The sequence below is a fragment of the Symphalangus syndactylus genome, chromosome X (assembly GCF_028878055.3).
Source record: "Symphalangus syndactylus isolate Jambi chromosome X, NHGRI_mSymSyn1-v2.1_pri, whole genome shotgun sequence".
NCBI classification, from domain to species: domain Eukaryota; kingdom Metazoa; phylum Chordata; class Mammalia; order Primates; family Hylobatidae; genus Symphalangus; species Symphalangus syndactylus.
Window position 1 is genome coordinate 36,251,376 of NC_072447.2, and position 27,192 is coordinate 36,278,567.

General features: G+C 41.5%; 1 protein-coding gene across 1 annotated transcript in view; it reads left to right on the plus strand.

Moving 5' to 3' along the window:
* Positions 1–27,192, plus strand: part of PHEX (phosphate regulating endopeptidase X-linked) — a 214,274-nt gene that overhangs the window by 84,135 nt on the left and 102,947 nt on the right. The window contains exon 12 of the mRNA XM_055268323.2: positions 13,539–13,640. Coding sequence (XP_055124298.1) covers positions 13,539–13,640 — 102 coding nt within the window. The remainder of the gene's footprint in view (positions 1–13,538; positions 13,641–27,192) is intronic.

The window sequence follows — 27,192 nt, forward strand, 5'->3', positions numbered from 1 at the left end:
GGGCAGGTGAAGTTTCCAACGAAGGCCAGGGAATGAAGGGATTGTCACTATGGGCCTAGTTGTGACTGTGATGGTCAGGACATATTGGTTTTAAAATGTGGTGATGATAATAACAGTAGCAGTTAGCTTTCACTGAGGTTTAACTAGCTGTCTGGTATTCTTCTAAGTGCTTTCAGTGTGTGAACTCACTTATCCTCACAATGACCCTGTTACTGCTGTTAGTGCCCTCATTTTCCAGATGAGGAAACAGGCTCAGAGAGTTGAAGTAAATTCTCTGGAGTCACATAGCTTGAAAATGGCTTAGGTGGGGTTCAAGCCCAGACAATCTACATGGAAACCAGTGTTCCATTCCCTTGCTTCTCTCTGAAGACACTTGAATCTTTGCCAGTTTTATGAATATGAGGAGACCAGGACCTTCTTAGTGGCTTATCTTATAATTACCCTTGTTAGCAAATTATTCTAATATTAAGATCCTAAAAAGGCACACTTTCATATTTTTTAACATTTCAGAGGTAGGAAACAGTTGGAATAGGTTTGGCTTCCAGTATTTCAAAATTTTAAATATAAATGTAGTGGAAACCGAATTCAAATCCAACCAGTTGACATCACATTTTTGTATTCATATAATTCTCAGGAGAAAGATGGAAACGATAAGAAGCAAGCTACTATTGATTTAATCTAAGAACAACTTTGCAGGTATATCTTTGGCTCAGTCTACACACTGAGCTCAATTTCTCGTATTTTGTACGTACATCATTCTAAGGAGTGATCCTTGATGTTTGCAGTGGTAACCCAAAGGCTCTGTAAGATTTATTATCAAAGTTTAAAAAAAATGTTTACCATTCTCTACTAAGGCAGAAATGTGAATATATACATCAAAGAAATTTTTTTCTATTGTGTTGATGGGAAAAAAGGCCTTGTTGCTTTAACTCTAGTTTCTAAAAAATTCAGTAAAGCTGAAGTTCCCATGTGAACATTTTGGCTGGGCTAAGTTCTTCTGTATAAACCATGTCTTGGTTTGTTTCATTGTAGACACTATGTCCCCGAACTACTTATCTTTATTCATGTATCTCATCTCTGCCAGTAGATATTTTTTTTGCTGCTCTCTCAAATTTTCTGCATTTTTGTTATGGAGTAAACCCTGCTAAAGCATATAATTATTTTGACACTTGTTAAAATAGTAATGAAGACTATTCAGGACTATTTCAAGAGGTGCCAAGTCTATTGCAACAGGGGAGAAAGATTAGGCCCAACTCTAAATACAGCAAAGATAGCTGGAGATTTATAGCCAGTGAGGAGAACGAGGGGGTCAGTGGATGGAAAATGATGAAGAGGAGACATCAAGAGCAGGGAAATTCTTGCTAAACCAACTTGACAGGATTCTTGTGGAAGCAGGCCAAGGTGATCAGGATGGGGATTCTTTCTAAAGTGACTTCGCAGGATTCTTGCTACAACTGGACTAGACAGGCTTGACGAGGACAGGATGGGGGTGGGAGGCTGGGAGGAGGGTAAGGGCAAGACGTACTTGAGAAGAGGGCTCAGAGGAGCCTGACTAAACTTTGGTCAAGGAGAGAGTCTTTGTCAGCCCTCAGATCAAAGCTAAAGTCACTGATCTCCTATCATATATTAAAACATTCTATATGCAGAAGGTTAATCTAGTTAAAGCAGAGCAAATCTATTACACTTCAGACTCAGACTTTATTAAGTGAAGAACTAAAACTTGACTCCCTATGTAGAACAATTCACTAATTTCTCCTGCACTCTAGCAGCTATTCTATTTCTCTTTAAAGACATTGTTCATGTCCCCAAGTAATGCCATGGATGACCTAAAATATCTTCCATTTTTTTCTGAGCTGCTCTCTGCCTGAGCAATTCCAATAGTAATTCTTATCCTAAGAAAAGAATTCTCCTCCCACCCCATACTGCTACATCTGCTGTCGAAGACTTAAATACCCACGTGGGTCCAATTGCAGTGGCGGAGTTTGAACCTGCAACCTCAATACACTAGAAGTTCACCTCATTAGTGAGCTAACATAATTGAATTGATGTACTGCCATTAATATTCTTTAAATTCTCCAATTCCCTCGCTCACTGTTTCTCTCAGTGGTTGAGTAAATAAGATGTAACTGTAACGTTGATGGCAGAAGTCACATGAAAGTCAGTGTCATGCATTATAGCATTGCCCTTATACTGAGGAGTTTTTCGTTCCTTGCAAATTCAGCTGCTCACAAAGGTTGTTCTCAGTAAAGCCACTGTACAGATAAAGACAATGGTCCCTTCATCACAAATTGTGAAAGAAAGGATATTCTCTTTGGCTACTAAATGCCCCTGTTTCTGTTTGTCTAGTAAGTGGTGTTGGTTATTATTATCAAGATCACTTTCCAGAGAAACTTTGCTGAAGATCTGTCCAAATTAAGGCAAACCATGATAATTTGGTTTTTTAAGGGCTTTTTAATATATTTAGAAAATATTGACCTAATATAGAAATTACATCTGATTTTCTGCAAAGTTGCATTGAAAGCTCATAGCCCAGCTCTGCTCTTACCAACATGGGCAAATCAGTTAACTTCTTTGAGCTTGTTTTCCTGTTATAAATGATGCAAGAGTTTCTGTTGCTTTGGTAATGCTGTGTAACAATCAATCACAAAGGCTCACTGGCATTTGACAATAAGCAGTTACTGCTGATGCATCTGGAGTCAGTCGTGGGCCCCCATGCAGCTCTGCTGATTTTGGCCAGGCTGGCTTGAATTTCTGGGGCTTGGCTGATCAAGGTTGGCTTTGGCAGAGGTGATTGGAATGACTCGGCTCTGCTTCATGTGTCTTACTTCCTTCAGCCGGCTAGCCTGTGCATGTTCTCATGGTGATGGCAGAAGTTCAAGTGAGCAAGTAGAAACATGTGAGGTCTCCTGAGACCTAGGCTCAGGACAGGCATAATGTAATATCTGCATTTTGTTGGCCAAAGCAAGTCACAAGGCCAGTCCAGATTTATAGACTAGGGAAATAGGGTCTGCATTTTTTTTTTTTTTTGACAAGGTCTGGCTCTGTCACCCAGGCTGGAGTGCAGTGGTGCGATCTCGGCTCACTGCAGCCTCTGCCTCCCAGGCTCAGGCTCAAGCCATCTGCCCACTTTAGCCTTGAGTAGCTGGGACTACAGGTGTGTGCCATGATGCTTGGCTAATTTTTGTATTTTTTTGTAGAGATGGGGCTTTGGCGTGTTGTCCAGGCTGGTCTTGGACTCGTGAGCTTAAGCCATCTGCCTGCCTTGGCTTCCTAAAGTGTTGGGATTACAGGTATGAGCCACCTGTAACTCAGCATTTTTAATGAGAGGATCTGCAAAGTCACACAGTAAGGGGTGTGGATAAATGAAGGGGTATGACATTAAAGCTGTCAGTGCTGTGTATCACAAATAGGGATAAAAGTAGTACCTCCTTCTTTCATTTGAGGTGAGAATTAAATGATATAATCTATGTAGAAGGCCTAGCATAATACCTGGTACACAAAAAGTGCTCGGTGAATGTCAGCTACTCTTATTGCCAATATTGCCATGCCTGTTGTTAATAATTAAGGTAGAATTTACAACATCAACTTCCTGGCACAGGCTGTGGCAACTTCTGCATTTAGATTGCCTCTTTTTAATTTATCATAGAGTGAGGGAGGTGCCTGGGGGGTTTTGCTGTTGCTACTCCTCCATATGTGCCTAGTGTAGTAGCTTTCATTGGAATAAAGATCCTTTTCATGCTAGTGCCCCGGCCACATTCCAGAACCCACCCTATCATTTAACGCCAAGTCTGGCTCATATAAGAGTCTCATGAAATTACTCGAGGAGCCAAATATAATTTCTTTCTTTTTTTTTTTTTTGAGACCAAGTCTCGCCCTGTTGCCCAGGCTGGAGTGCAGTGGTGCGATCTTGGCTCACTGCAAGCTCTGCCTCCCGGGTTCACGCCATTTTCCCGCCTCAGCCTCTCAAGTAGCTGGGACCACAGGTGCATGCCACCACGCCTGGCTAATTTTTTGTATTTTTAGTAGAGATGGGGTTTCACTGTGTTACCCAGGATGGTCTCGATCTCCTGACCTCGTCATCTGCCCTCCACGGTCTCCCAAAGTGCTGGGATTACAGGCATGAGCCACCACACCCGGCCATATCATTTCTAGAATAGGTCTAGATTTCATAACCCTCTACAGGCTAAATCTTGTTACAACAAATATCATCAGGTCCCAATTGTGACAGCTCGTTTATGCAATCTTTGGTCAAGTAACATCCAGCAAAACAAGTAATTTAGATAGCTCATTGGGAATTCTTTTAAAATAAGTATGAACACTTACTCTTATCCTTGTCTTTGAGTGTGCTGCCACGACGATGACACACTGGCTCACCTTTCTTGTTTGTTTTCTCCATTTCTGGCTAGCATTGGGCAGTGTTGCCTTTGCCACATATTATCAGCCACAGTCTTGTGAAGCAGATCTGGTCAGACCTATGGAATGTGAAGACCCTGTATTAGAAATCCATTTACCTAAAGAAAACATTTATGCCTTCCAACAGATCTGAAATGGAAGTGACCAGACATAGTTACTTGCTGGGGAGAATTTACCCACAGCCAAAGGCTAGACTATTTGAGACTGATTGACTTGTAAATATTATTCTGGTTTCTGATCCATCCTCTCTTAAAGTTAGAAAGCAGAAAACAGGAAAAGATGAGTTATAAAATTAGAACACAGCCTATATGTTCATATCCAGCAAATATAAATATCTACCTGAGTCTTATGAATATATGCCTTTAGATAAAAGGACATGAGAAACTCCTCCTGTACCACCAGAATAACCCACTTTATAGCACCAAATAATTTGATTTTTTCTTCTTTTGCCAAAATGTTTAATAGCTATGTAACACTGCTAATCCTGACAAACTGATATGATTTATTCACTCACTTGGCTGCCAGAAACCTCAGCATTTTCTAACTATGCTTAGTTTTTCTGGTTTAACCACATGTCCCACTTCAATATAGGTCACTTTTTACTTATTTTGTTGCCATTATTTTTTATCAGGAGCCAATCCAAGGTCATTTTTGTAAATAGTTATAGTATAAGTAATTAATTAATGAATATTTAATATTTATTGGTGCGTTGATTTATTTAATGTCTGTGTTTCTAGTAAAGTGACAATTGCCAGAAAGAAAAGTTTTAAGAGTCTCCCTGAGATTAAAGCCTATTTCTTCAGGGTTATCCACATAAATTATTAACAATGATTTCCATTTTTCACATTCCACTAATCAGTGGTTACAACTCAAGAAAACTTGCCCTGTTCGAGAGCAATGGGAAGACTGGAAACATTTTAATCTCATGTTTTTTTTTCCAGATATTATAACTTCTAAGTATATTAAAGAGGAAAGCCTACTCAACTTTATGCCTTTTCATTAAGAATTTTATTAACATTACATTAGTTTAAGGTTAATGCACATAGTCAACCTTACTGATTCTTTTTCTTTTTCCTTTCTTTTCTTTTTCAGAACTCCTAGCCTATAATTATTCCTACTAGATATGTATTACATTTTTAAACCATTCCTAGCTGTTTGTCATGTACCATGTTGACATCACCTGTTTTAGAATGGACTAGGCTAACTTACTGAGTCACTTGATTTCCACTAGAGTTTGTGTTTGGTAGTAGGCTACAGTCATTCTGGAGACATTTGCTGTGAACCTTGTCCCCTAATATAACGATGGATTTTCTATTCACTGATAAGTTCTATTCATGGATTCAGGCTTTGAATTACTAAATCAGAGTAGACCTCTCTTTTCAAAAATGACTTCACCTTAAAAGGGTACCATGCATTTTTTTTTCCTTTTTCAGCTTTCATGTTGTTAAATCTCATGATCATATCTGCACAGCACCATATTTTCTATGAGTGAGTTTGTTAATATTTTCTCTTTATACTATTGGAATAACTGTTATCTGTTAGCATATATGAAAGATATTTGATTCAATTTCAACTCTGCTAGGTACCAATTGAAGGTTTCAAAAAGCATAAATTGATCAACTTGTATTTACTGAGCATCTGCTATATATTTTAGTATTAGATATGAATGTGAGATATGGACTCGTGAAAAATCATATCACATGAGATATGAAATCATAAAACTAACAAAATTTTAAATTAGCAGAATACGTTTTGTTTGCTTACATATTCATGATCTCATTTGATCTAAATCATGGTTCCTGTTCTCAAAGCTTATGGGTCTTGTTAGGCAGACTAAATAAATATAAATGAAAAGGCAACAGTTAAACACACACGTATGTATTATTCTGATTTTAAGCCTCACAGGAACTCAGAGAGGAAATTGAAAGTGTGGGTTTAAGTGTTTGGGATTCATGGGTATGAGATAGGATTTGAGTTGCCTTGCGGGATTCCTTTATTGTCAGGGACAAAGCTTTAAAGAAAACTACAACCGATAATGGGGCAAACTGATCCCTCCTTAAAGCAATGTTGGCATATGTCCCTTCAAATGTATTAATAGAGCCATCATGACTCATTTATGCAAAGTACAGAATTCTTATGTCCATGTGATGAGAGGAAGGGTAAGGAGAAGGCAAGAGAGAAGCAGGAGAGATAATTTATAATTTGCTAAGATAGGAGCATCTCATTAAAGTAAAGCCCTGGATGGAAGGGTAACAAGTGCCTATGCATATGTGACTCACCAATGTCTGGTGTCTGATGTAGAACACTACGGGCAAAATCCTGGGGTGCAAAGAATGAAAAAGGAAGAACCTATTTTTAGATAACATTGGTTGAGGAAAAGAAGTAAGAACTGCCCATAGATCAACCAAATGAACTGTATTTTTATAGTATGGATCCATAAAATCTGAAATAGTTATTTATTTATTTATTTTTTTGAGACAGAGTCTCGCTCTGTCACCCAGGCTCGAGTGCAGTGGGGTGATCTCAGCTCACTGCAACCTCTACCTCCCGGGTTCAAGCGATTCTCGTGCCTTAGCCTCTCGAGTAGCTGAGATTACAGTTGCCCGCCCCCATGCCTGGCTAATTTTTATATTTTTAGTAGAGACAGGGTTTCACCATGTTGGCCAGGCGGGTCTTGAACTCCTGACCTCAGGTGATTCGCCCACCTCGGCCTCCCAAAATGCTGGGATTACAGGTGGGAGCCATCGCGCCCTGCCCCTGAAATAAATAGATATTTAACAAAAGGTTGCTTTGCCTAGAGGGCTCTTACCCTGAATATGGCAGATTTTACCATAATAACACTTGAGTTAATTTTTATGTGTTCTATTTTGACCTTTGACTGGCTCTAAATAAATATTTCCTATGGATAACTTCCCCTTAAGACTTCCACTTTAAGGGATTTCTATTAATGTTGTTTGCTGCCTGGTTGAGGTGTGAGGTCAAAGTTTGGTGAAGAAATACTATTTCTCTATTTTTTTCTTGTTTTAAAATTGCAGCAGGTTTTTGACTTGACTGAAGGCCTTGTTATTATGTGATGCTGTAGAGCAGTCTAAAGATAAAAATCAGAAGTGTTCAGTGATTTATCTTCCTAGTTCCAGCATGCTAAAATAATTATTTCTCTTACTTGCATTGACATGTCAACCAATGAAATTAATCACCTTCAAAGATTTTCCTTGTTCTTGAAGTCAGCTGGGGTAGTTCAACACCATTTCACAGAAAATGTTAGACAATAAATCTGTAAAGTCTACCAAAAAAAAAAAAAAAAATTGAGAACCTGAGATGGGAGATGGTGTGGGGAGTGGAGGTGCCAGAGAAGACAAGGGCAAAGAGCAGCTGAGGCTCATGGGAAAAAAAAAGTGATTTACCCGCGTTTTGACAAATGTGAGAGGGCCACAAAGAGTGAGTTACCGAAGTGTGGATTCAGGGAAGACAGAGGTGGTGGGGGCAGGGGAGGAGGTGGAAGAAAAGGCAGAGGAGGCAGGAAGTGGCATGTGAATAAACTATTTGTCATTTTTCACTCTGGCAGTGGGCTGAAATCTTTTTGCCTCTTTTTATTTTCATTTAGGATGCCAATCAACGGGTTACAGACAAAGAGCTTTGAAAACCTTTTCTTATTTATTTATTTATTTAGAGACGGAGTCTTGCTCTGTTGCCCAGGCTGGAGTGCCGTGGCGCGATCTTGGCTCACTGCAACCTCCACCTCGCGGGTTCAAGCGATTATCCTGTCTCAGCCTCCCAAGTAGCTGAGGTTACAGGCATGTGCCACCATACCTGGCTAATTTCTTTTTTTGTATTTAGTAGAGACAGGGTTTCACCATGTTGGTCAGGCTGGTCTCGAACTCCTGACCTCAGGTGATTCAACCGCCTCAACCTCCCAAAGTGCTGGCATTACAGGCGTGAGCCACTGCACCTGCCCTGAAAACCTTTTCAAAATGCATTAAATTTTGATGAATTTGATAGCCATTTTAATGCCTAGGAGATGCTGGACGGGGAGGGTCCTATGAAACCACGCTGCTTAGAGAGAGGTATCTGGAAACACTCAGCCCCATTTTAATAATAACCACATACTCCATAAAAATGCCCCAGAGAGAACAGGGGCAAAGTGACCTTAAGATTCATCATAGGAATCCAAAAATTCCAAAATTCGCCAAAGATCTTTTTAGCTTGGAGAGTGCTTATTTTTTTGATAATTTATTTTAAAACATAATAAAATGTTTTGCTTTTGTACATCTTATCCCAAATAAATATTTTCTTTGGACATATTCAACTTTTTATTATTTATTGGGTGCTTTCTATTATTGCTACATCCTGGCCAGGGTATTGAGAGGGAAACTTTTATTGTCCTCTTTGTCCCTATCTGTAAATATAGTAATCCCCCTTATCTGAGACAGATACTTTCCAAGACCCCTCCACCCCTGCCCAGTGGATGAAACTGGAGATACTACCAAACTCTATATATACTATGTTTTTCCTATACATAGATAGCTATCATAAGGTTTATTTTATAAAGTAGGCACAGTAAGAGATTAACACCAATAACTAATAATAAAATAGAACAGTTATAACGATATACTGTAATAAAAGTTATGTGAATGTGGTCTCTCTTTCTCTCAAAGTATCTTATGGTATTGAACTCATGCATGTACTTCCTATAATCTGTCTGATAACCAAGATAGCTAGCAAGTGACTATTGGGTGGGTATATACAGGGTGGAGGTGCTGGACAAACGAAGAGTGATTCACATCCTGGGCCAGACAGGTTGGGATGGCGTGAAACTTCATCACACTAATCAGAATGGTGTGCAATTTAAAATGTGTGAATTGTTTATTTCTGGAATTTTCCATTTACTATTTTCAGACCACAGTTGCCCACAGGTAACTGAAACTATGGAAAGCAAAATTGTGAATAAGGGGGTACTACTGTACTTCTCTTCCTAGTAATACGTTCATGCTGCCAGGATGCACATAGCCATGTGTGAAGAAATATAATTTTTTAGAGAAACCTCCTGTTAAGCAGAAGGTCTTAATCCTATTTCATGGAGAAAAAGACCCACGTTTATACCAGGACTCTCTCAACCTTCTACATCTAGTCTTTAGATTCTTCTGCATGCCTGTCTATCATTTTAATCTTCTCTCCTCTCCTAAGTCTGTCTCATGTCTAAGGTGAATCCTTCCATATAGTCCCTGGATCCCATCACCTCCTTTGCCCTCTGAGACACCACTCATGGCTTGCTTTGTCCCATATTTTCAGTCTCTTCCTTTTCGCTGGATCCTTTCTATTGGTGTTTAAACATAGTCAAATCTCTCAGCTTTTCAACAACAACAAAAACAGTAGGAACAGCATTAGCAAGCATATGCATGAAATCCAAACTCCAAACCCTCAGACGCTTCCCTTAACCCTACGTCTATTTCTCTCCTATCTTTGCTTTTTCTCCTTCATAGACAGACTCAATTAATTTGTGCGACTTGCCGTCTTTGCTTCCCATACACTCTTCATCCTACTAGCTTGGCTTCTGTCCCCATCCCTCTTTTTCTTCCAACTTTCTCAGTCTTATTGAATGGTAGTGGTTGCCCATACCTTTCTGAAGCCTAGGAATGAATCTGACTGTCTCTACGTTCCTCACTTTCCCACATAAAATGAATCACCTGTTTCCATTGGTTTGGTCACTAAGTCTCTCCTTTGAGTCCACCCACTTCTTTCCCTCCCCATTGCCCCTCCCTAATTTGGGAAGATATAATTTCTTTTTCTCTGTGAACATGATGGGCCAGCCAATGCATGTTGCTACATGTTGAGTCCCTAAAGACTTAGGGCCAGGCGTGGTGGCTCACACCTGTAATCCCAGCACTTTGGGAGACCGAGGCGGGTGGATCACCTGAGCTCGGAGGTTCGAGACTCGCCTGGGCAATATGGTGAAACCCCGTCTCTACTAAAAATACACAAAAATTAGCTGGGCATGGTGGTGCATGTCTGTGATCCCAGCTACTTGGGAGGCTGAGGCAGAAGAATCGCTTGAACCTGGGAGGTGGAGGTTGCAGTGACCAGTGAGCCAAGATCATGCCACTGCATTCCAGCCTGGGCGACACAGTCAGACTCATTCTCAAAAAAAAAAAAAAAAAAAAAAAAAAAAAAAAAAAAATAGGCATGCTGATAGGCAAAAAATCTAGTCCCCGGAGATTTCCTTGTCATTTTAACATCCTCCTGATGTGGGTTTTCTGTTTGAAATCGTGACTTATGCATCTCTCACTTGATTCCCTTTCACTCCCTGGCACTTCTCTCTGATTTTGGGAGGGATCCTCTGTTGCTACTAGAGGCTCTGAGCTCTCCGCTGTTATTTTAGCTCTTTGGTCAGGTCCTGGCTCTGGTCCTCATTAACTGTGTCAGCTTGAGCAGATCATAGACTCCTTGACCCTCAATTTCCTTATCTGTCAAATAAGTGGTTTCCCCTGGTCCAGTGGGTCTCAGCCCTGACTGCACATTAGAATTACCTGGGGAACTTTTTAAACCCTCCCATTGCCGAGGCTGGACCGCAGAACAATGACACTAGCATCCCGATGCCCAAGCCTCAGGATTTTTTATTTTATTTAGAAATTTTTTGTCAGTATTATTTTTTTTTTCCTTCGAGACTGAGTCTCGCTCTGTCACCCAGACTGGAGTGCAGTGGCGCAATCTCGGCTCACTGCAACCTCCGCCTCCCGAGTTCCAGTGATTCTCCTGCCTCAGCCTCCTGAGTAGCTGGGATTACAGGCGCCTGGCACTACACCCAGCTAATTTTTTGTATTTTTAGTAGAGATGGGGTTTCACCATGTTGGCCAGGCTGGTCTCGAACTCCTTGACCTCAAGTAATCCGCCCGCCTCGGCCTCCCAAAGTGCCGGGATTACAGGTGTGAGCCACTGCGCCCAGCTGTCAGTATTTTTTAAAGTTCCTCCAAAGATTCTAATGGGCAGACAAAGTTAAGAACCATCGACTTAATGATTTTTAAAGGACCTTTTGCTCTTTGCTCTTCTAGCAGTTTGTGTTTTATCCCAAGTTGAAGTTTCTCTTCTTTTAATGTTTTTACCAAGTTGGGAAGAAATAGCTGTGAAGCTCCCCCGACCCCCTTCCATCTGCTGTTTGTTCTTATTTACATATGATGGAACCCAGCCCACTGATTTATAGCTCTGGTTCCCTCACAACTGTTATTGAACTGAAAACATAGCTGAAAACTTATTAAACAGAAAAAAATTATTTTGAGCTTCATGCTGACAATTTATTATAGAACCAAGGAAACATTTCAATGTCTTTTCTTCTAGAGTTAATGTTAACAATTGATTTACAACCCCATGCTCTCAAATGAAAAAGTTCATTCTGGGGCCAAACCCAGTATTTTTTCTTTCTTGGGTGTCCCATTGAGAAAGTCAAAGCATCTCTGCAGGAGAACCGGATTTTGAGGGGTGTGTATTCATGAACAGGCAGGGCCTCCTCACATTGCTGCAGGTGGCCTCTAATGTGACGTGTCAGCAGCTCCTTTCCTCCAGTCCTCTCTTCTGGTCCACAGACAGTGGCAGCAAAGCCAGGCACATACATCTTCACTATGGGTGTGGCCTCACTGTTCAAATGCTTTGCAATAGGCCTTTCAGAAGACCACCTTTCTGTAGCAGCCCCGTTTAGACCTACCATTTTATTTTATTATTTTTTTTAGAGACAAGGTCTCACTCCGTCACCCAGGCTGAAGTATAGTGATACAATCATAGCTCATTGCAGCCTCAAACTCCTGAACTCAAGTGATCTTCCCGCCTCAGCCTCCTGAGTAGCTAGGACTACAGGTGCAGGCGCCACCATGCCCGGCCTTTTAAAAATAATTTTGTTTTTATAGAGATGAGGTCTTCTTGTGTTCCCAGGCTGGTCTCGAACTCCTGGCCCCAAGTAATCCTCCCACTTCGGCCTCCCAAAGTCCTGAGATTATAGGGGTGAGCCACTGCCCCTGGCCTATACTTACTCTTTTAAATTTGAAATAACAATACTTTTCTGAGCTGCCAAGGAGTAGAGAGGAGAGTAGGGAGATGATACAGAACAGCCGAACATTTAGTTTAACCCACGGAACTAAATTTGGAAAGAACTGGGGTCCTGACATAAGTGTGATTCATACTGGTGAAGTGTCCTTTGGGGTGCTAACTCTCCCTGCCCGTTTCTCTATGTTAACAGTTGTCTCTTTCAACTGTTCACTTTCTTCTGCAATACCTATCTGAAATGCACAGCCCATGCCTTTGCCTGTCTCTCTCAGTCCTTTATTAAATGATTAAAATTAGTTGGTACCTTGATAAGGATGAACTAGTTTAGTAGCTACAGACAGGTAAGTTACTGGTTTGTCATAATCTATGGTGAATTCCTATCCCTGTATACCCGTATAATTCATTTTATAGCTGGGCCACCATATTATTCTCATGGAAAGAAATGGTTTTTTTTTTTTTTAATGTTTTTTATTTTTTGGAGACAGGGTCTTGCTTTGTTGCCCAGGCTGGAGTACAGTGGTGCAGTCATGGCTCGCTGCAACCTCCACCTCTTGGGCTCAAGCAATCCTCCCACCTCAGCCTCCTGAGTAGCTGGGACTAAGGCATTCACCACTACACCCAGTTAATTTTTATATTTTTTGTAGAGATGGGTTTTTGCCATGTTGCTCATGTTGGTCTTGAACTCCTGGGCTCAAGGGATCTGCTCATCTCAGCCTCCCAAAGTCCTGGGATTACAGGCATGAGCCACCATGCCCAGCTAATTTTTATATTTTTGGTAGAGATGGGGTTTCACCATGTTGTCCGCGCTGGTCTCGAACTCCTGGGCTCAAGTGATCCACCTGCCTCGGCCTCCCAAAGTGTTGGGATTACAGGCATGAGCCACCATGCTGGGCCTGGTTAGTTATCTTTTAGTGGTGGAAAAAAGGGGAATTTTCCTGGAAAAAGAAGTGTTGCCAGAGCATGGAGTCAAGCTGAAAGAACCCCTTACTTACCATGTTGAGTAAAGAGTCATTTCTCTTGCAAGCCAGTTTTGTTCCAGAAAACCTTGACTGAAGCTTCTTGGCTTTGACGTTCCCTCTTTGGGTGTTTTCTTGTAGATGGAGGAATTGATTGAGGGCGTTCGCTGGGCCTTTATTGACATGCTAGAGAAAGAAAATGAGTGGATGGATGCAGGAACAAAAAGGAAAGCCAAAGAAAAGGTAAGGATTCTTTTTGATGAAGAAAAAAAAATAAGACTTCTGGTTTAATGGATTTTCATGCTTGACATTGACTGTGTAGTTGGTTTTTATGTTGACTGAACTGTTGACTCTGAATGACCCCAGAGTTAGCTGTCTGCTTTTGGATGAATACATAGATTTTTGTTTCACCAGGAGGTAAGTGAAAATAATATCTGAATTTTTCGAACTGCATTTTCAAATACCTTGTAATTCGGCCTTTCCTTTCTCCTAATTGCTGTCTGTAAGAGGCACATGGCTTGCTGCCTGGTGAATTGTGTCATAAACTATCGCTGGATATGGCAGAATGCGGAGCAGTGGGGAGTCACAGGGAGTAGCTGGAACAAGAGCCCCTAAGACACCAAGAAGAAGAAAACCCACATTGGCCACATGTCCTTCTGCTGTGTGCATGATGCAAGCAAATGTTCTGGGGCAAACCCTTTCCCGTAACCAAGCATATCTCCTTCCCGACCCATCATTTGGCACAAATGACCCAAATAGTATAGTTACAAACTGCAGACCAGTGTTCTACCATTGCTTAGGAGTACAAAAGTATTTCCTAATAGAAGTGGACACTTGCTGGGCCTTGTAAAATTTTCTGATACTATGTGACACGATAAGGGAACAAAGGAGAAAAGTATTGACAGCCATGCTGTTTAAAAGTAGAAAACGGGCCGGGCGCAGTGGCTCACGCCTGTAATTCTAGGACTTTGGGAGGCTGAGGCAGGTGGATCACTTGAGGTCAGGAGTTTGAGATCAGCCTGGCCAACATGGCAAAACCCCATCTCTGCTAAAAATACAAAAAATTAGTCGGGTGTGGTGGCATGCGTCTGTAGTCCCAGCCACTCTACTCGGGAGGCTGAGGCAGGAGAATCGCTTGAGCCCGGGAGGCGGAGGTTGCAGTGAGTTGAGATCGTGCCACTGCACTCCAGCCTGGGCGACAGAGCGAGACTCCATCTCTGAATAAATGAATGAATGAATGAATGGGACCCATTTTGAATTCCAGAGATTCTGATAGAGCTGGAATTCAAGTGGGTAGAGCACACCTGCTAGACTCTTGATGGATGCTTCTCTGCAGCTGAGAGATTCTGAAATGAGGAGCATTTCTTGTATCTAGAGGTATTTTTGAAAGCTCCCTGAGTATAACAACCACCTGGGTTGCCTGGACGCTCTGGCTTTCTGGGCCCCTTCCCAGCAAGGCCTGGGTTAATGGATCGTGGATGCAGGCTGAACAGCTGTCACTTTAGCCAGTCTCCGGGTGATTGTTATCACTAGGCAGGTCTGGGGAAACACTGCTTGGAGTCATACTGAGTCATACTGAGCACAAATATTTTTGCCTCAGCATTCTGGGAATGCTTAACCTTGTTGAAATGAGAACACGTAGAGTTTTAGCAAGGATATTTTCTAGTGCTTTAAACTCATGGTACTGGAGATGGATAAACATTGCCATAGATACTTTTGTCAATAGAAAAAAAAAAGGCTGTTTGTTCAGTGTTTATAATGAAGGAAGAACTGGGATGGTGGGTGGCAAGGCAGCGTTGGAGGAAGACAAAGGGTAGGTTTGATTTTTTGTTTCCCCTTCAAAAATCTGTCAAAGCTGTCCTCAGTCACATAAGGCACAGGCTGATGAAGGCAAGAGCACATGGGCTGTGATGGGAAACTCTCCAGATAGTAGACAACTTTCAACACCAACATATTGTTGTTTTATGAAGGCTTCATTTATTTGCTGAGCTAGCTTGTGGTATGTGGAACAGGATGTGTCTTGCCCTGGGCAGTTGAGCGCTTAGTGTATTAAGGGCTCTTTATCCTCGCCTGACCCCACATGGACCGAAGAGGTGCTTGCATGAATTAGTACAGGACCACCAGGGTGGAGGGTGGGGTGGAGTGTGTGTGTATGTATACGTGTTGGTGGTAATGTGTTATGAATAGCTGGATGCCAGGGGAATGTTCTGGGAAGTGCAGTCAGTTCTTTGAGCAGTATGGATTGCAGTTGCCTCAGGGAGCTCTTCTGAGTTGCATAAGGGAGTGGGTGCCTCACAGTTGGCCCTTCTCGGCAAGTGGCCCATGGGTCCTTCTTGAAGCAGGACTATTCTCAGTTCTTCTAATATTAGACATGTTCCTGTTTGCCTCCCGAGTTGCTCTCCAGTCTTCTATTTTATTTCAATGAGAGCTGTCAGTTTTTCTTCTAAAAGCGCTCTTTGAACACTCTGCTTTCTTTGAGCTGAGTTCAACCTGCCAGGAACTCTGCTAGTTCCACGACAGGTACAAATATCAAAGGCAAATTGGATCTCACAAAGTTCCCCGACTGTATCTTGCATTTCAGAGTCCAGAGAAGTTTCTTTAACTAAATGCAAGAAAGATGGATGTTGTCGAAGCAATTTCAGCAGTTCTTTGAAGTGGGTCCTTTCCTGGACCCCAGAAGATGTAATTTTTTTTTTTTTTTTCTCAAAATTAAATGAACATGCAGTTCTTAAAATGACCTCTGGGTGGAGCCCGTGGTACTCACAAAGAACACTAGCGGTGTTGAAAGCTTTTATGCAGCTTTCTACTCCGGGGTTGTTTTTGAAAAAAAAAAAAAAAAAAAAAAAAAAATTTCTTGCCCTTTTTCTTTGCTGTCCTCGATTTGATTGCCTTTTAATAGTCAACAAGAAAGGAGAGACTCTGCCTAATAATTCCTTGAATCTTAGATGGAAATCTCCCACTATCTTAGGGCTTTGTCTTTCTGATACTGAGTAGCCCCTGCCTTAAGAAAGGATTTGCCTGCATTTGAAGTGGAGGTGAATAACTCGCCTGCTCTTCCTGGTATGACTTGGCACTGTTCTTTGGGCATGTGTTGTATGCAGTGTATCACCCAGGCGGAAGATTTCTCATCAATAATTGTGCCCACACTGGGCCAATGCTGAGTCACTTGGCAACCCATTGGGAAAGCTGGAAAAATGTTCTGATTTGTGAAAGGGAGAAGCTTTTATTTCCCTCACCATGAAGCTCTGGACCGCAGCTAATTACAGAGCCTCCTAAGAAGTGTTAACCTCAGCATTCCATAGTGACCGACCTCCTGAACCGGGCAGGTACAGAAAGCTGCAGTGTTCTGAGGCCTAATACCTTGGCTTTTGTAGCAATGACCTCGTCTCAGAATGGAAGTGTGTGGATGTGGCTTTGTCATACTCTGTGCTAGGGGTGTTCACTGTAAAAGATAAATGAGGATGCCTCCGCTCCCTTGAAGGGTAAATTTGTTATCTCTGTCTCCCTGCCTTTTCCTGCTCATCTCTTAAGAGGTCACGAGTGGTTTTTGTATTGTGAAACTGATGGTGTAGGTTTCAAGTGGAAATTTAGTATTGTGAAATAAGCAACGCTTTTTGTTTAGGATTCTCTGTTCCCTGCAAGCATGTGCTCTTATTGTAAATAAGCAGCATCTGTTATTTTTCTGGTGACCACAGCTGTTGAATGAGTGTCAGGTGATAAAATAATGATTTTAGGGGTGTCTTCTGGAGGATTTGCTCTTGCCAGAGTAGAAGAGGAGGATCTCAAGGTCGCTACATCAGGATTCTGACTGAGACCTGGCAGGAGAGCGTCAGATCAGGAGGAGCAACTTCCTGAGCTTGGCTTATCTCCAGCTGGATTTGACTATATAGCCAAAAGCTGGATCCCTTCGGAATTATTAGTTTGTTTGTGCTCTTTGCCCCGGGACCTAAGTTTGTCAGGTCACATCCAAAGAAAAATAGCAGGATGGGACTCACAGGGAGGTGGCATCCTAATGATGCTCTGAGGGAGTGGCCTTAACCTTGGCCACAGCAGGTGCAGAGAAGTCGGCTGAATGGTCCTAAGTTTATTGGCATGTGACTCCCACACACAGGCTTTGAGTGAGGTGGGGAGAGTTTTCTTGCAGAGGGTGAAACAGAGGTGTAGCTCGCTTCTTTGGCTTTGCCTCTAAGCTCTACCAGGCCTGGGTACTGGATTTCTCCCAGGTATGCGGTCAGGGCCCTGCTTATATCCCGAGCCTGGTGGTTCTCAAGGTGTGGTTCCAGACCCATAGCAGCAGTGGTCTTTGCGAACTCATTAGAGATGCAAATTTTCACACCCCCACCTGCTGAGCTCTGGGGGTAGGGCTCAGTGCCTTGTGTTTTACCTGGTGATTCTGCTGCATGAAAAAGGTTGGGAACCCCCACCTTGTCCTTACCACTTCACAGCACACCGCCTGACTTCCAACTGCAACCTCCTGCATTTTGGCCAAGAGCATTCTCTCCCTGCTACAGCCTGCTTTGCTACTCACAAAGAGGGCCCAAAGGACGGGGAATGACCACACCTTCCTCAGAAGTCCTCACCCAACAGTTGATGGGAGTTGCTGTGTGTGGCCCCCGCTCCCTCATCCCTCTAGTGCGTGTTCCACATGGGCTCTGGGAGCTTTTCCGGTGGGCTAGAGCTATTATACTAGCTAAGATACTCGTTGCTGACTGCCTTTCTTTCTCTACGTATTTTCTCTTTCTCCTACCAGTGTTTCTTTTGCTGCCCAAATGAACTGCTTGCACTTGAATCCTAGTCTTAGAGTCTGTTTCTGGGGGTTTCCCAACTAGGACACAGCCCCTGGGGGTATACGCTTTCCCAGTGCTTCCTTGCCCGTAAGGCAACAGCAGATTTCACCGAGTCTGGTTGCTAGCACTGCTTCAGCAGACTCAATGCCACAAACATTTCTCGCACACCAACAGCATGCCAGGTGCTGAGCCAGGATTCCGACTCAGAGATGAGCAGCCACAGTCCCTTTTCTGCGGGGGCCTTCAGGCTCCTAGGAGAGCACAGGAGGCCATGGATGCAGGGCAGACCAGGAGAAGTGTTAGGTAATGTGATGGAGACGAAAGGGGTCCTGGGAGTCTAGGGGAGGAGGCTTTGGCGGAGCTCAAACATGACATGTGAGGGTGCCTTACTTGAGAAGTACCTACTCTGCCTCTTTCTCTCTTCCTCTGTGGTGTTCCCACACCCTGTCTTGCAGCCTTGTGGCAAGTCTTCCTCTTCCTACCTTACTAATCCCAACTCCGCATCTGGCTGTCACTTCCCCTTGGTACCTTCACTCCTGCTTCACCTCACTGTGCATTTTAAATTGTTTCGTAGGAGAAAAGAAATGGAAGGGCTTTCATCAAACTGTCTCCTGCCCTTTCCAGTTACAGATTCTAGCACATTTGCATAACCGCTCAAGAATGCAGTCACCCTGCGTCTGGCATCCACTCCAGGGCTCACCGGGGACAGTGATAGACCAGCATGGAAACCGTGGGCTGTGGCTCCCTCCCATGTGCCACCTTCCTGAGCTTGTCCCTTCTCTTTGGCTCCATGTCTCTCAGTCTCTCTCACACATATGCAGGCCAAGATGGCGGCCTTCATACTTGTATCTCTTTCCTCTCATTGACCTCAACAGGAAGTATGGTATAGAGGTCAGGAGTATAGACAGGTGAGAGACTGCCTAGTTTCCAAGCCAACTTCTACACCTTATTGACTGTATGACCCTTTGGAAATTACTTAACTTCTTCCACCCTCAGTTTTCACATCCATAAACTGGGGAGATTGGTCCCTGTCTCAGAAGATTTGTTATGAGGATTAAAAGAGCCACTATGCCTAAAGTACTTAGAAGAATGCCTGGAGCATGAGAAAGGCTCCCCAAGTTGTCAGCCGTTTGGTCCAAACTGCTGTGCCTCTGGGAGGGGAGGCTTTGGCTGGACCAGATGGTGAGAGGAGGGATATTTGTGAGCAGCCCCTGCTGAGAGGGTTTTGGAAGGGATGCATTTCTTTTCTCTGGATTTTGGATTTTGTGGTTTTGAACAAATTCAGTATTGTCACTGTGATATATATTTTAAACACAAAAGTAAATATCTGATATAAGTGGGAGTTTGATGCATATATTTATTTATTTTTTCGAGTTAAAGTCTCGCTCTTTTGCCCAGGCTGGAGTGCGGTGTTACAATCATAGCTCACTGCAGCCTTAAACTCCTGGGCTCAAGCGATCCACCCACCTTAGCCTCCTGAGTATCTAGAACTATAGGTGTGTACCCCCACCCACCTTAGCCTCCTGAGTATCTAGAACTATAGGTGTGTGCCCCCACATCCAGCTAAGTGGTTTTTAAAAATTTTTTTTTTTGTAGAGATGGGATCTCACTGTGTTGCCCAGGCTGGTCCCAAACTCTTGGCCTCAACCGACCCGCCAGCTACAGCCTCCTAAAATGCTGGGATTACAGTGTGAGCCACTGCCACACCCAGCCAACATATATTTCTTAAAGGCATAGTACATGTGATATCTTACCGGAGTGATTTTCCATGCTCTAGAGCCTCATGTAAATGTCATTTAGGGGGGATGCTTTAGGTCATTCATTCTCACACTTGAGCATGCATCAGTGCCATCTGAAGGGCTTGTTAAAACACCAATTGCCAGCCCCACCCCTAGAATTTCTGATTCAGTAGGGCTGAGGTGGAGCCTGGATATTTGCATTTCTGACAAGTTCTCAGGCAATTCTGATGCTGCTGGTCTGGGGCCTGTGCTTTGAGAGCTCTAGGTGATTACAAGTGAAAATTTCCTTATGCCAAGCCTGTGTTAATAGAAGGGTATAATGTTCATTAAGTGATTGTCTTACCTCTTACTAGAGTCCCCTTTTCACCATTTCTCGCAGGTGGGTCCCCTGAGTGAGTACTAGGACACCCAGAACCCAGCCAGGCCACCCACTCTACTGTTGCTGTCTCTGCTAAAGAGCCCTTCTTGAGAGAGATCCAAAGGCTCTTTCTTGGTCATTTCTGCTCCTTGACTCCACATCTGTCCCCAGGAACTACCCAGGTTAAGTCTTCCACATAAAAGCTCTTCCAACGTTTGAAGATGTTTAAATGTTTTTCTTTTTTCTTTATCTTATTTATTTATTTATTTTTATTTTTTTTCGAGACAAGAGTCTTGCTCTGTGGCCCAGACTAGAGTGCAGTGGTGCAATCTTGGCTCACTGCAACCCCTGCCTCCCGGGTTCAAGCGATTATCCTGTCTCAGCCTCCCAAGTAGCTGAGACCACAGGCGCGTGCCACCATGCCCGGCTAATTTTTGCATTTTTAGTAGTGAAGGGGTTTTGCTATATTGGCCAGGCTGGTCTTGAGTTCCTGACCTCAAGTGATCCGCCCGCCTCAGCCTCCCAAAGTGCTGGGATTATAGGCACGAGCCACCACGCCTGGCTGTTTTTTCTATTTCAGATAAAACACCTTTAGTGTTTCTCACATTAAATTAGCCAACATTACAGTCAGACTGGATGTTCTAAATGCTTCACAAATATTAGCTATCTCAATGCCATAATATCTGTATGAGGTAGGTACTTTTTTTTTTTTTTTTTAAATACAGATTAGGAAACTGAAGCACAGAGAGGGTGAGCAGACTTACCCAAGGTCACACAGCTAGTAGGTAGAAGAGCTGGGATTCCCTCCCTAGAGGTCTAGTTTCACAGTCTGTGCTTTTATCCGCAATGCCAGTGGGTCTCAAAGTGTGGTCCCCAGCCCAGAAGCATCGCCATCACTCAGGACTAGCTAAAAATGCAGATTCTTGGCTCTCTCCCACATTTATAGAATCAGCAACTCTGGGAGAGGCCCTAGGCGTCTGTACTTTAATAAGTTCTGCTGGTGATTCTGATGCAGCCCAAGTATGAGAACCACTGCTCTAAGGTGTGGTTCTGATGCCTCATCCTGCTGGCTGCTCTCCAGTTTTCAATATCTTTTTTAGAAGCTTAAGTTCAAGGCTGTGCACAATATTCTAGGTATAGTGTAATTCACACAGCACAATGGGAATATTATTACTGCCTTTGTCTTGCATCCAAATTATATTAAGAAATCCAAAGTTTATATTATGGCTATCTTTTCCCCTCAGCCATTCACTGTTGGCTCATAACGAATTTCTAGTCAGTTAATTTCTAGGTTTTTTTCCCCTCCTCACAGGAACTGTTGTTAAGCCCTGTTGCTCCAGTCCTAAACTTGGCATTAAAAACAAGCAAACAAACAAAACCCTCATCCCAGAACTTCACATTTATTCTTATTAAAATCCATTTAGTTGTTTTGGTTCATGGCTCTGGCTTTCAAAAAATATATTTCTGGACCTCCAACATGTTTATTATTTTAAAAATCTATGCTCATTTTAAAAATCTGGAAAATAAAGCACAACAGTAGAAAGACAAAAAAAAGTTCTGGTTCCATCATCCAAACATAACTGCTGCTAACATTTTGATGTATCACTTTGACTTTTTTCCAATACATAGGCTTTGAAAGGCATTCTTGAACAGTGATATTTATAAAAATTGAGTTCTTTTTTCTCTTAACATTTATTATAAGCATTTCTTGTATTATTGCATATTCTTTATGCAAGAATATTCACTATTGGCTGGGCACAGTGGCCCACACTTGTAATCCCAGCACTTTTGGAGGCCGAGGCGGGTGGATCGCTTGAGGTCAGGAGTTTGAGACCAGCCTGGCCAACATGGTGAAACCCTGTCTCTACTAAAAATACAAAAAATTAGCCGGGTGTGGTGGCAGGTGCCTGTAATCTCAGCTGCTTGGGAGGCTGAAGCAGGAGAATTGCTTGAACCCGGAAGGCGGAGGTTGCAGTGAGCCGAGATTATGCTGCTGTACTCCAGCCTGGGTGACAGTGAGATTCTATCTCAAAAAAAAAAAAAAAAAAAAAAAAAAAAAATTCACTACTATTACATATTCTTCTAGTGGTGGCACAGGAGATACTACTTAAACATTTCTCTATAGTTCCATATTTAGGTATTTAGGTTGTGCTGTTATAGTTATTACTATGATAAACATCTTTTGCATAATGCCTTCTCCCTAAATTTAGGACTAATTCCTTAGAATGGCATCTCAGACAACCTTTAAAAAGGTCAACTCTTTCATTCAGTATATCAACTACTGTTTCTATTTCTATATCATTCATAACTTGATAAGTTTGTTTTTTAGTTTTATTATTTTGGGGTTATTATGAATGGACATGCTCAAAAAAAGGGAATTGGAATCAGCCAGTTTGTTCATCCTTTGGCGATGCCCTTCCAGATTTATCTGTTGAACAAAAATATTCAGGGAGAAACTTCTAAGTGGTGAGTGTTTTGTTAGGTGCCAGTCAATTCACTAACTAATAGATTTTTGGTCTAGTTGTTCTACTTTGGATAAACTCCATGGAACTATGATTTAAATTCTCCATTTTGCCTGCAAGGAGACCGTGAGATATTTAGCAATGCCTTGATATCACCCAGTTATACTGTATTTAGGGCATTCTTTAATTTACCAATGTATTGTTCTGTTTAAAATGTGGAAACCTGAGGAAATGAACAAAGCTTCACTGGGTTCTCATTTTTCTGAAGTTCCATGTTACCTAAGTGCAGATTATATTATTCTGTGAAAACAGCCAGCTGTTCAGACAACCAAGTCAGAAATCTCAGTCTTTCCTCTTAGCCAACTTGTAAGCACAAATCCTGTTGCTTCTTTCTACCAGCTCTCAAATTTATACCATTTCTGTTTTAGTTATTCCCCTCCCTTAGCTTCTCATCCTTAAACATTTTTTTTTAATTGAGGTAAAATTCACCTAATGTAAAACTAACCATTTTAAAGTGAACAATTCTCAATTAGATAGAAGAAATAAGCTGTAATGCTCAATAGCAGATTATAGTGACTACAGTTAGCAACAGTATATTGTATATTCCAAAGCGGCTAGAAGAAAGGACTTGAAATGTTACAAACACATAGAAATAATGAATATTCAAAGTGATGGGCACTCCAAATACCCTGACTTGATCATTACACATTCTATGCAGGTAAAAACTACTCACATATACCCATAAATATGTACAAATATCATGCATCAATAAAAGAAAAAAATAAAGTGAGCAATTCAGTGGCACTTAGAACATTCACAGGGTTGTGTGATCACCACGTCTATCCAGTTCCAAAACATTTTCATCACTCCCAAAGGACACTTTGTACCCATTAAGCAGTCACTCCCCATTCCCCACTCCCCTAGCCCCTGACAACTACCAATCTGCTTTTTGTTTCTATGGATTCACGTATTTTGGATATTTCCTGTGAATGAGATCACGCACCAATGCGATTTTTGTGACTGGCTTCTTTCACTTAGCCTTATGTTTTCGAGACTCATCCACTTTGTAGCATGTATCTTCTCATTCTGTTTAATCAGCGTCCCCATTGATAGTCTTGGAAAAAGAATAGCAAAATAAACCCTTGTAGCATTTCTGATAGTGAGCTCTTTCCTCTCTTCTGTGAACTTTTTGCAGTAACATCGTAGTGTTTATTCATAGCTGAAAAACTATCCCCCAGCTATATATTACTGAATTGAAGCAACCCCTGGAAGGGAAAGAAGTATGTCTGACGGCTTTATTTTTGTATTTTCAGAACCTAATGTGGATCTGACACTCCATTCTTTGACCACTGGGCAGACCTTAGTAAGAACCATGGCTTTACCAAACACTAGCTATGGGACCTCAGGCAAGATGGACAGTTTTGGGGGCCTCAGTTTCCTCACTCATGAAATGGGGACAAATACTTTTGTCCCTATTTTTACTGAGTGGAACAATTAATATCTGTGCAGTGGCTAGCACAGAGTAAGTGCTCAGTATTAGTAAGATGACATGTTCATTTGTTTCCCCAAGTTTCCTCTTACTGCCTCCCTCACTAAATAACATGCTTCATTATAGTCTCTTAAAATTGGGAATGAAAAAGTGATGCCAATTACATTGTTTTCTTTGGGGCAGAGGTACAAAATAGAATTTTATTAAACTTTCCTCTAATATTTAAACATATTTTTATGGGAATTTAAAAATGGACACAAAAATGTACATAACTAATCTCCGTATACTTATCACCCAGATTCAAATATTGTGTTATTCAGGTTTTAATAAAGAAAACAGGTACGCATGTGTTAAAAAAATAAATAAATAAATAAATAAACAAATTTGTGTTAATAAATTAAAAAAAAAAATACAAAAAAAAAAAAAAAACAAAAAAACAAAACAAAAAAAAAAACAGTTAGTAATATTTTATCATGCCGGTTTCATCTACTCCCTTTCTTGTTTTTATGCTTGAGAATTTTAAAGCTAATTCCATCTATGAAATCATTTTACTATGATTCCATCTCTGACACCATTTTACTATAAATATTTCATTATGTATCTCCAACAGAGAAGGAATTTTAAAAAGCTAACTATAATACCATTAACCTACTTGACAATATTAACATTAATTCCTTATTAGTATCCTGTCTGTGTGCAGTTTTCTATAATTATCTCAAAATTGTTTGCTTTTTTTTTTTTTTGAAAAAAAAATGGTTGATTTGAATCAGTATCCAGACAAGGTCTACATATTGCAGTTAATGGGTACATCTTTTAAAGCTTTTTAAATTTTAAGAGTACCCCCTCTCCATCCGTGAAATTTATTTATGAAATAAATTGAGTCATTTGTCTGGTAGAATTTTCTACAATCTTGTTTTGCTACTTATTTCCTAATGTTGTCTTTTAACATGTTGTTCTGTCTCTTACGTTTTCTGTAATTGGTTCTATCTAGAGGTTTGATTAGATTCAGGTTCAATTTTCTTTGGGTAAGAAGACTTCACAGGCAGTGCTGTGAGCTTCCTGTTGCATCTATCAAGAGGCTCACAATGCCACGTTGTCCCACTTCCAAAGTGAAGGGCGATCCGTGTGTTCAGGTGTTGTCAGCCTAATCCTTTCATTTGAACTTTCTTACCATTCCTCATGCAGCCGTCCTGTTTCTTGGCTGTACATTAGAATCACCTGGGAAGCTTTTTAAAAATCCTGAGGGTCAGGCCACACCCCATATGAAGATCAGACTCTCTGGGAGTGGGACACAGGCATTTTCTAAAGTTACCCAGGAGGGGCCTGGCGCAGAGGCTTATGCCTGTAATCCCATCACTTTGGGAGGCCGAGGTGCATAGATCACTTGAGGTCAGGAGTTTGAGACCAGACCAGCCTGGCCGACATGGTGAAATCCCATCTCTACTAAAAGTACAAAAATTAGCCAGGAGTGGTGGCATGCACCTGTAATCCCAGCTACTTGGGAGGCTAAGACAGGAGAATCGCTCAAATCCAGGAGGTGGAGGTTGCAGTGAGCCAAGATCATGCCACTGCACTCCAGCCTGGGTGATAGAGCAAGACGCTGTCTCAAAAAAAAAAAAAAAAAAGGTTACCCAGGAGGTACAAATGTGCAGCCAGGGTTGAAACCACTGACTTAATTGTTTCAGTGGCCATTGATAATATTTCATTGATTCATGATTCCATTCGGTGTTGCAATGTTTGATTTTCAAATTCTATCATTCTTTTTGCATTTATTAGCTAGGCTGTTTTTATAAAAAAAGATTTTCCGTCATCAACCACTTGAATACTCTGACATATAGTTTATACAGGAAAGACAGCATAAATGGCTATCTTTCTCTTGATTAATTTTCACAAGTTAGTGCCCTAAGCACCTCCAGAGGTGCCAAAATAGTTTTCTTTTTAGTATCACCAACTCAAGGAATCTTACGTATTTGATGTGTTTAAATTTATTATGATTATCATTCACTGAAGCTCAGATTGTCCCATCTTGGCCAATGTGGGGCTCTTCCTTTAGTGAATTTTGACATGACCCTAGTTGTTTTTGAAAGCACCTTTGCCTCCTGGCACAAGATATCCTCTTTAATGTTTAACTTCTATTTAATCATAAGCTGTTTTGAACAATTTGTAAATCAGTGCCTAAATTAGTTCTCCTACCAATGAGCAGTATATTGATTTTTTTCTGATGAGGAAAGGGTAGCACCTTACCAACTTGAAATACAGCATTTTATTAATGAGCAAATTTGCAGAAATATCTGTTAGAGACTGATGTAAATTATCTTTTGTAAGGGGCAGTAGCTTATATCAATAGAAACACACGTAATATATACTCCATGGTTTTTGAAAACCTCTGCAATGTTGCATTTTCATTGTTGATCATCAAGAATACAAATATGTATATAACCATGTCATACATTTTAAAAACGAATAATGCTATTGTTGAGGAATATAACTAATTTCAAATTTGTGGAACAGTGGGACTATATTAAAAGATGAGTCCGGGTGTGGTGGCTCACATCTATAATCTCAGCACTTTGGGAGGCTGAGGCGGGTGGATCGCTTGAGGCCAGAAGTTTGAGAACAGCCTGGCCAACGTGGCGAAATCCCATCTCTACTAAAAATACAAAAATTGGCTGGACGTGGTGGTACACACCTGTAATTCCAACTATTTGGGAGGCTGAGGCAGGAGAATCGCTTGAACCCAGGAGGCGGAGGTTGCGGTGAGCCAAGATTGTACCACTGCACTCCAGCCTGGGCAACAGAGTGAGACTCTGTCTCCAAAAAATAAATAAAATAAATTAATTAAAAAAAAAAGATGAAACTTGGAATAGTAAATACTTAAATTCTAACAATATCAACAAGTAGTAGTAGTTTAAACATGTACTGTAAAAATATTTGGTTTTTAAGGATATGTAAGAGACTGG